At 29.1% G+C, this 10363-nt stretch overlaps 1 protein-coding gene across 1 annotated transcript; it reads left to right on the top strand.

The window, feature by feature from the left end:
- Nucleotides 1-258: 258 nt before the first annotated feature.
- LOC126743321 (probable chitinase 10) lies at nt 259-2072 on the top strand. Its single transcript, XM_050450352.1, has 7 exons — nt 259-401; nt 506-578; nt 706-902; nt 960-1086; nt 1197-1393; nt 1454-1580; nt 1758-2072. Exons 1-7 carry the CDS (start codon nt 344-346, stop codon nt 1939-1941), a joined length of 963 nt encoding a protein of 320 aa, XP_050306309.1. The 5' UTR covers nt 259-343; the 3' UTR covers nt 1942-2072.
- The last annotated feature ends 8291 nt before the right edge of the window (nt 2073-10363 follow it).

Below are 10363 nucleotides of genomic sequence, written 5' to 3' on the forward strand. Positions count from 1 at the left end.
GGAACATTTTTAAGAGAGAATAACATCTAATGAAGTACATAATAGTCACTCAAATTTTATATTCTATGTTATTGATCTCAATAAAACCAGTCATCAATAACCACAAATATTAAAATAAATAAATATATTTGGAATCTATTATAAATTAAACAAGAGCAACAGTCCGTATGGATATTTAATAAAAAAAAGATTGATCGATAATAAAATCGCTATCACAACGCTTGCAAAACTGCAGATAAAAGCAAGTATAAATACCTAAGAAATAGCTAAAAAAAATCAGTAAAAATCCAGTAACCCATAAAAGTGAGCCTTTAGTTATCTTTACAAGAATACAGCTCAGAACATGAAAGCCATAGTATTGTATTTAATTTTGGCTATAGCGGCCACTGTGTCTAGTGCAGGCAAGTCTAAATATTAGTAATTTGTGTCGTCTTAGTGGGTTTACTTCATAAATAATTTTTAGGATTTCATATCCACTTAATTTATTAAGCCATTTTAATTTCAGATGAATTTGATGATCAAAACCAAGAATTACCTAAAGGAGAACAACAACTGGACCAAGATCAACCACTAAAAAGGTGCGTAAGTTAAAAGAATTAGAACAAATTCATACCATTACATGTTGATAAATTTTAATGAATTATATTTAATAGTTCCTTGAAAATTAAGTTTTCTTGATTCTAATGTGATATATCACTCTTCCAGTCTTCGACCAAGATGTCCAACGGATAATTCCAAGGTGGTATACATCCCAGATGCTAACTGTAATAGGTTCTGGCAATGTAGTAATGGTGTTGCTATTAGAATGTCCTGTCCTGCAGGTCTCCACTGGAATCGCAGATTAAACGTGTGTGATTGGCCTAGACGTGCGAGGTGTATTGGAAGAAGATTTGATGACGCAGGTCTAGATATTTTCTCATTCAATTATTTTAGTAATACAGTTGACTTTTGAATTTTAGATCAATTAAGTGATCATGATGAACAAATAATAGTAAATCAATTCCAGTTACAAGTAGAACAGGATCCGATTTCATTAGTACCTAAAGGAGAATTAACTTTGGAAGATCAAGACAAACCGTTAGAAAGGTTAGTAGTAAGCTATACTGGAAATCTCATGTAGTTTAAGTATATGAAACCCCTCAATATTAATGTGATTTGTTTAAAATTAATATCGTAACTTTGACTATGACTTCAAGTCTGAGACGAAGATGTCCTAGAGACAACTCCAAGGAAGTATATTGGCCAGACCGCAACTGCAACATGTTTTGGCAATGCAGCAATGGTATTGCTATCAGACTGTCCTGCCCTAAAGGTCTTCAATGGAATCGAAGATTAAACGTTTGTGATTGGCCCACACGTGCGAGGTGTATTAATAGGAGATTTGATGATGCAGGTCAGCCAAGATAGTTTTTCCTTACTTATTTTGTTTACAAGTAGTCTATTGTGTTTTTAGATAAATTAGATGCTCAGGATCAAGAAACATTACTAGATCAGTTTCAGCTACCAGAAGAACTAGAGGAGGCCTCATTGGTAGCTAGGGAGGAATTAACAGCAGTAGAGCAAGACCAACCGCTACAGAGGTTAGTATAGTAAGCTAGACGAATTAAAAATGATTGAAAATTATTTTTTTCTTAAGAATATTAGTTATCTAATATATGTTATTTAATTTTCTGAATATTAAAATATTATAAGTAAATTTAAATAAGAAATTATAATGGTTCGTTAATATTAATCGCAATTTTTACTATTACTTGAAGCTTGAGAAGATGTCCTAGAGACAACTCCAGGGAAGTGTATTTACCAGACCGCAACTGTAATAAGTTTTGGCAATGCAGCAATGGTGTCCCTATCAAAATGTCTTGCCCTGAAGGTCTCCACTGGAATCGCAGATTGAACGTTTGTGACTGGCCTAGTCGCGCGAGGTGTGCCCGCAGGGTGTAGTGTAATACATGGAGTCACAAGATTATTAATATTATTAGGGTATAATAAATTTATTAGCCCAGCATTTTAAAACGTAAAAAAAATATGATATTTTATAATGTTGTAAATAATATATGACGTTTGTTTATTTACGAATCTACTTTTATTTTAAGTTTCCTTTTTACGATTATTATAAAAACAATATTTTTGAAACTGGAAGTCGTTCTAGTGTAATTTTATTATTATATTTAAGAGTATCACCTAACTTTATAAAAAACCATTTTCAGTACATAAATTACAAATTATCATAATCTCATTTGGTCAGTTTTATTTATCTCGTCATAAATGGTATAGGCCAGTAGATCAATCTCAGAATGTCAAAAGTTGCATTTGCAGAACAAAAAGGGTAAAAGGTAAGGCTCAAAAAAATAAGTTTTACCGTAAAATAGTATAAACGAAATGATACAGCAAATTGCACACAGATACAGCAAGAAGTTCAGTGTGCCTATCCCTTGTGCAAAGAACAGTCATTCCGGAGACTTCATATGACCGTGAATGAAGTATGTAAAAAGCAAACACGAACTATCTGCCTCCTTGTAAAAATTGTTGACACACTCAAACCTACAGACTATTATATTTATATTCTTCTCTATTAGCAACAGAAATAACCCACCACTCTAAGAAATTTCCTCTGAACTCTTTCAATTTCCTCATTCAAAATGCTTCTAACTTTAACAGTAACTTGATATTTTTAAATTAAAGCAAGCCATTACTGATTTTACACAACAGGGTTTTTTAAATACATGAAAAAATATTACTGATCATAATATGATATTTTCAGTATTAGATATTACTATGAATAATAATAGCATCAAACGAATTCAATATTTATAAATTACGAAAATATAGATTTAAATCAGTTTTATTTGCAAGCGAGTCAATTAAATTCGGATCAAACTTATTACACATAGATTTAAAAAAATGGTACTTTCAATAAAAATATAGTGTCTATAAGCATGCATCTTTTTTAATTTTTGAATTTAATTTTTCATGAAGGAAAAAGATAAACTTCATCATGAGTAGTTATTTAAAACAAAAAACTGAAGAAGCTTGCAATATTACAGATAGGTAAAAAATTACACAAAACATATCTAATGTCTCAAAAACACGGCAAGAAAATCTGTAGTGATGAAAATAACTTAAATCTCAGTCATGACAAGGATTGTGATCATTCTGAGACATTTTCTGATTCAACAGCTTTTCATAACTACTTTAAAAATTTGAGTAATACAGCTCAATATAATTTTATTAATCACATAAGCATAATAAGATTATATCTGAATTAAAACTCATTCTAATGAATCAGACCACTTTACTGAAAAAACCATTCACTCTACTGCAATTATTGGTGAAGACGCTTCTTTAAATGATTTACGTCTTTGTATGCCTTTTTGCTTAAAGCCGTTACTTAATATTATTACTATTTGCATTTAAAAAAAAATATCCTACCATCTGGAAAAAGGCAGTTATAATACCCTTAATAAAGAGTAGTGATCCAATGAAATTTAAAGGACTCGGGCCTGTAATTGCCGTTAGTGCCCAAAATCTTGACAAAAATTATTTAGCAACAAATTTGGGCATTTATTAAATGACTTGCTTTAATTCCTAAACGTTAGTTAGGTTTTAAAAGGAGCCTTAGTAACACTAATAGTCTTGTTAACCTTCTAATGAAACAAGAAAAAACGAGGAAAAAAAAAAACAAAGAACTTATAACATGTCTTGGTTTATTAAATTTTAGTAGAGCCTTCGATACTATAAATCACGAAATACTAGTAGCCAAACTCCATTATGTTGGATTTTCTAGTGATGCGGTAAATTGTTTAGATCTTCTTTAGCTAAGAGGGCTCATTGCGTAGTTCTTAATAAATGCAGAAAAGTCAAGTTACCACACTATATGTCCCACGGGTGTCGTACAAGGTTCTATTTTGGGTCCATTGCTCTTTTCTTTATACGGTTCTGACATGATATCTTATACACTTATATATCTTATACTCTCATACACTCAATACTACAGTAATACGCGGATGATTCCCAACTATATCTTTCGTTTTCCAGTCTAAATGTTTCTGAAGCTCAATTTTAGTTTAATTAGGATTTAAAAAGTATTGATAACTTTTCAGACTCAAAACTTAAAATCCTTCACAAATTAAAAGTCAATCCTTTTAAATCCTATTTAATAATACTGGGTTGTGGAAAAAATGCTTTTTAGGTATCTTTATATTTTCAATGACGTCAAAAATCTGGGAGTGTATTTTAATAGTTGTATTACATATCAAGCTCATATTTAAAATAAGTTTAAAATTGCATATATACGTCTAAGAAAACTATATAAGTCTAAAGAACTATTTACCACCTAATATTAAATATTATTTATGTAATTCACTAGTTCTTTCTTCGCTCGATTACTGTAATCACAGATATAACTAGCTAACGCAACTTGCGTTAGCTAGTTATATCTGTGCTGTAATGTTTTGTATTCTGATTCCCCGACTGAAGCAACTATTTATTCTATACAAAAACTCCAAATCTGCTGTATGCGTTTTGTAAAATAACAATTTATAACAACGTCATTTAAATAAAAATGTTATTTTAAATATGAAAAATCGTATTAAATGTTATATGTTCACCTTTATTTATATTATTGTAGAATTTTTTCCGTTTGTTAAGGTGTGAATTAAATACTTGATTACACAAAAATTGTCAACTAATTTATTTGCACACTTACACTACTAAACACGATCACTCACGACTACTAGAATTATTTATGTTCAGCATATTTATTTATGTCCGATTTAAATCTCGCGCCAATATTCCGAACTTTACTCCACTGAACTGACTTCCAGCGGTCCTTATATACCCGGCTGACCATAATTCCGGAAGATTCGCTGACCTTCCAAACATCGTGCGATGTACCACTTATGTCATTCTGGAATGACGGAGAATCAGCTGGTATTCAAGACGTTTTCAATATTCTTACAGTATTTTAAAAACTGGAGAGTCTTAATATTTAGTAAATAATTTTAACAATCGTCTTTATATGTATAACACTAGATTTCTAAACTTATTTAGAGTTCCATAAGATAAGAACACAAAATTTTTAAAAATCTTTTGTTTTTGTAGCCTCTCAACATTGGAATAAATTACCTGAGGATGTTAAACAATTTTTAATAGAAGAATTTAAAAAATATATTGAAAAATATCTCCTTGAAAAACAGCAATGTAATGGTTAAGTTAATTTGAAATAAATATAGTTAATCTGCAAAAAAAAAGAACAAAAAATGGCTAAATACGTTTTTTTTTGATAAAGTTTTGGTTTCCGGTCACCTCCATCTAAGACTTATTGTTTACAAGTTGCATTTGTTTACATGCCAGGTTTTTCCTGTGCATCCTGGCGGCGTATTTACATACTATACTACAGCACAGAGCACCCTAGAACTCCGCGGTTCTGCACCGCAGTATAATATGTAGTTGAGAAATGCGCTTATTTATCACTACATACTATACTACGCTACAGAGCATTAGAAAGAAAAATGTCCTTATGTAATTTTTTTGGTGCTGTAAAATTGGTAGTAACACATTTAATTATTGTGTAATTATTTATTAATTTAAATAATTACAATTAATACATACAAAATAATTAGTAAATAATTATTAATTATTTTTTCTGGATATTTCGGTATACAAGATAAAGGATGTTTAAATATTTAATGAATATGTTGCGACTGGAAAATTTGAAAACAAGTACCTAATGTTATGAAGGTGTGTTGTACTCTAAAAATTTTAATAGTGGCTTGTGGGCTTTTAAAGGTACGTAAATACGTACGCGTAAAATGTAATTTCTTTAGTCCATTCCTAAATTTGGTTTAATTTTAAAATATAGGTTTCGCTTCAGAATGTACAGATTTATATTTTTTATCATTAATCTGCTTGTATGAATAATACGTTGGGGTAAACTTTTCTAAAATAGCGAAAAAATGCTCTTATGTTAGTAAAAATATTCAACATAGCCACACACATTGAACCACAAAATACTAATAGTGCAAAAGTTGATTTATATTATTCTGCAATTCATATAAATTAAAAACTAAATTAAAAACTCTTTCAATGGTTAAGCTTGACTACGTTAAGTATTCTTCTGAAGTTTGCTTTAAATTTTTTTGCAATTTCAGAAAAGTTAGCAAACTGTTTAGAATTAGAAGGTGTACCAAGTAAGGATACGACTTTAAGAGATTATTTTATTAGATTAATTTTAATAGAAAATTATAGGTTATAAACAAATATTAATTAAAAATAAACACAGGTACTTAACGTAAAATAAAATATCTCAGTCTACCAAACTTTATGTTAGTATCTTAACTTTATTATCTAATTAGTTGTATTAATATCTAAATTAGTATTTTATTATAGTTAATTAGCCTAAAATCAACTTTTTAATGACATTTGGCGTTTTGGCGATTGCAGTCAACAGCTTGATTCAGTGACCTTGGAACCTGACGTCTTTAAAAATGATTTATTTATTTTTTGCTGGTCTTCCTGCCTGAATTCTTTTTGATCCATATGTCATTCCAGTTCTTTGCAATCTTCTACTTGTGGACGTAGGCTGTACTTTAGTTATTTTTCCACGACAAATATTCTTTATTCTACTTAAGAGATTGAGCAGCTCCTATGAGATTTTTATTTGCTCTAATGTTTTGTTTAGTTTCACCACCATATTTGTTGCTTCAGGAGTCGAGTCTCTTTTAACCATCTGTACGAGATTTAAAAAATTTTGACTTAATTGCTCTACTGCAATTTCTTTTCTCTTAAGTAGATTATCTGGATGTGAAGATGATGAAGGCAAATTTGGAACCATATCTTGTTGACATAAAAACTGTCATCTTTTTCTTTACTGTTATTTTCGTTTGTGATCAGTTCTATGTTAGGAGTATCCTATATCATATTTTCAAAAAACATGTCATCAATATTTTCCTCTGGGGCTATTATAGTTATGATAGGTACTATTGAATTTAATCTTTTTGTTATGAATACTAGGTATAAATAGACCTAATAAAATATTGAATGATTTCTTACTGATTAATAGTAGTGTTCGTATAAACTCCTTAAGTTTGGTAATATTGTCTTTAGATAGGTAACATGTCCAATCTATGGTAAATAATAATAGGTAGATGAGTCAAAGAAAAAGAAAATAAATAATAATTTGTATATTCCTAAACATTCTGTCTCATTAACACACAAAAATATACTTCTTCAAGTCTTGAGGTTTTGGTTTCATATTTTAAGCAAAAGTAATTGCTTTATTTTTATTCATTAGACCCTTTAAATTTCAAATCTAAACTAAATAGATAGCACCTAATTGAAATCTAACAATTTATATGTTCTTATTTAGATACATACTTTGTATTCATATACATTAAAATAAAAAACCTAGCTTAGAAGCAAAGCACTATCGAAATTCTAAAACCCAAAATACAACACACCTTCATAACATTATTTTTACATTTTAAAGTAGCATTGTATTCATTAAATATTTTAACACGCCTCATCTTGTATATTAAAATCACCAACAAAAATGAAACAAAAACCAATAATAATCATACCACATTTATTCACTCTGTTACTACCAATTTTACAGCACCAAACAAATCACATATCTTTAACATGAAAAACATTTTTCTTTCTAATGCTCTGTATCGTAGTATAGTATGTAGTAATAAATAAGCGCACTTCTCAATTACATATTATACTGCGGTGCAGAGCCGCCGAGTTCTATGGTGCTCTGTGCTGTAGTATAGTATGTAAATACGCATCCTGGCGTATCTATCGAATCTGCCTACCTCAATCCTAAAATTTCTTCCGCTGTTAAGAAAAAAATCTATTAATGTAAATGCGTGTTGAAAAAAGTAGTTATATTGGCCAGATTAACTTGTATTTCCTATAGGCGCTTTCATATCTATACTGCTATATTAAATAAATATAACCTATTTAAAAACAAAATCCAATTTAAAGGGAACATTGATAATAGTGTCTTATTAATACTTTTTTTGAGTATTTATTAATACTTGAGGAAGAAAAATAACTTTCTAGAAGAAAAATAATTATGAAAAAGCTATTAAAAAAAGGTAATATTTTAAACTATTTAAAAAAATTAATTATACTTACTACGTACTAAAATGCTAAGATAGTAATTAAAAAGTTGGAATAATATTAAAAAACGGGAAGGTTTAAAATCACCTTAACAATGAGTTAAAGTTTGTAGCTTAAATGTAATCAGATTGGCTAACCCAAAGGAGATCAAAATTAAAATGGATCATAAATTATTAATTTAACACATAATATGCCCTCCCAACCAGTAGAGGCTTAGCGAGTTATTTAAAATTCTTTCGGTCAAAAACTTTTCTTATATTTTTGTTGTGCTTTTGATTTTTAGATTTGCTATGAAGGATGATTTTTTCAATATAATATATTAATTATCAGACACACCACTTAAGCTCATATTTTTTATAGTTAATAAAAAACTCATTTTTTTTCAGTTTAAGTCAATTTTTAGATTCCAAATTCGTCATTATACATTATACAATTTAGTCTCATACAAGTGTATATCTCTTGTATAAAGTTTTTTGCCCTACTTGACTTTTAAGTGGCACTCGACGACTGGCAATTAAAAAAAAAGGGAAATCCCAATAGCTTATAATTATGACAGGATCTTGATCGATCATTATTTCAAAACGCAAAACAATAAATAAATACAACGGATTTAACTTGAGACTATGGATGTATAATAACAAAGTTGGTTATGAAGATCAGTATGAATTAAATGATTCGCAAGTATAAGGTTATCTCAAATGCTTTAACTACTTTTTACTAATTTTTTTATGAATCTTAATTCCCTTTCATTAATCTAGCTCCCTCAGAGGTGCTTCTATTTTGCAAATTTTAAAGTGAACTGGTCAGGAAATCATGAAGAATTTCTTTAGTGCCGATAGGAAGTTTTTCTGTAGTTAATTTAAGTTTTCTTTAGCAGCCCTATTGGCATTGATGAGGAGATTAGTTCAAATAAAATAAAAAGGTAGCATTAATTAATTATATTTCAATTTTATTATATTTTCTCTGATCCAAGCTCGCAATATTTCGGACGCATCGTATGATCTTTTAATGTTATGTATTTAGCAAATTTAAATGCCCAAATTTTCTGTAAATGTAAAACCAATTTTGAAAAAGGAAAATTTTCTTTAACCTTCCAAGTGACTACAGAGATGTTGTGCGATGTGCGATGGAGAGCAGCTGTTATATTGGCGGTGTTGCCAATATCGTTACAATTTTTTTCTGTAGCATACCAAATAAACAACTTGGATGCTTATCATCAAGGGTAATACAGCAGCATGAAAAAGAGAAAAATACATTAACGACTGTCAATATTTACTCTACTTCTCTCTAGTAAAAAAAGAACAATTCAGCGATGCAATGACAAAACGCAAATAAACAACTGAAACTTGGCAAACCAAATGTCCGAATGCTGAATCAATTTCTGTTCAAATAATCGGCTGCTGACATTTTTAGGTGTAGAAACTGAAACATTCATTCACTATATTTGTTTTCAGCATTTTTAATTTAAATTTGATACACACAATACATTTTTTCGTGTTTCTATTTAACGAAGGAAATTTTGCATCTATGAAAATGAAAAAATAATATTTTTAATTTCAAGTTCTCTTTAAACAAAATAAATTTAGATATAGGGAACGTTTTGATCTATGAGGTCCTCACCAAGAATAAATAAGATACAGGCAGGTCTAAAAAGAAACCATAAATGAATCCATTTAACTTTGTACCCCACATTTTTGCTCTTATAATTTTCCTTTTACTTGGCAGTTTTATCCCTTTAATCAGTTCACAACTAGAGAACGAATTAATTATTAATCATTAGTCAACTTTAAAGTTTTAAAAGTTTATTTAAAATTTGACTGTGAACCTCTCTTAAAACTCTAAAGAAAACCCTCTCTTAAGTCTTATTTAAAGTGTCTTAATATTTTATTTAACCAGAAAAAATATAATCCAAAAATATCGATATATCGATTTAAGTTGTCTTTTAAATAATTAAATTTGTAAGTTATTTAAAAGTCAATATTTCAAAATATGTTCTCTTTAAAATTTAAGACTTAATATGGTTTTATATATAGTTATAATGATCTCATATATAGTTTATAATAATATTTCAATATGTGTTATTTAGTTTTAAAAAATTAGTAAAGAAAGTCTTTCTCTCCACAAATAAAATGCTTATGCTAATTTTAGGAGTGCTGGATTTCGGCAAGTGTTCTCGCCATCATTAGACTAAAAAGTTACTTAACACACAGACAAATTATAAACAAAAACAAATTTACAT

This window comes from Anthonomus grandis, chromosome 12, assembly GCF_022605725.1.
Source record: "Anthonomus grandis grandis chromosome 12, icAntGran1.3, whole genome shotgun sequence".
Taxonomy (NCBI): domain Eukaryota; kingdom Metazoa; phylum Arthropoda; class Insecta; order Coleoptera; family Curculionidae; genus Anthonomus; species Anthonomus grandis.

Bases quoted from the DNA above. Each gene is read 5' to 3' on its own strand.
- LOC126743321 (XM_050450352.1), top strand. From the start codon at position 344: ATGAAAGCCATAGTATTGTATTTAATTTTGGCTATAGCGGCCACTGTG. The intron at 903-959 runs GTCTAGATATTT...TTTGAATTTTAG, and splicing joins AAGAAGATTTGATGACGCAG to ATCAATTAAGTGATCATGAT. The intron at 1,394-1,453 runs GTCAGCCAAGAT...TTGTGTTTTTAG, and splicing joins TAGGAGATTTGATGATGCAG to ATAAATTAGATGCTCAGGAT.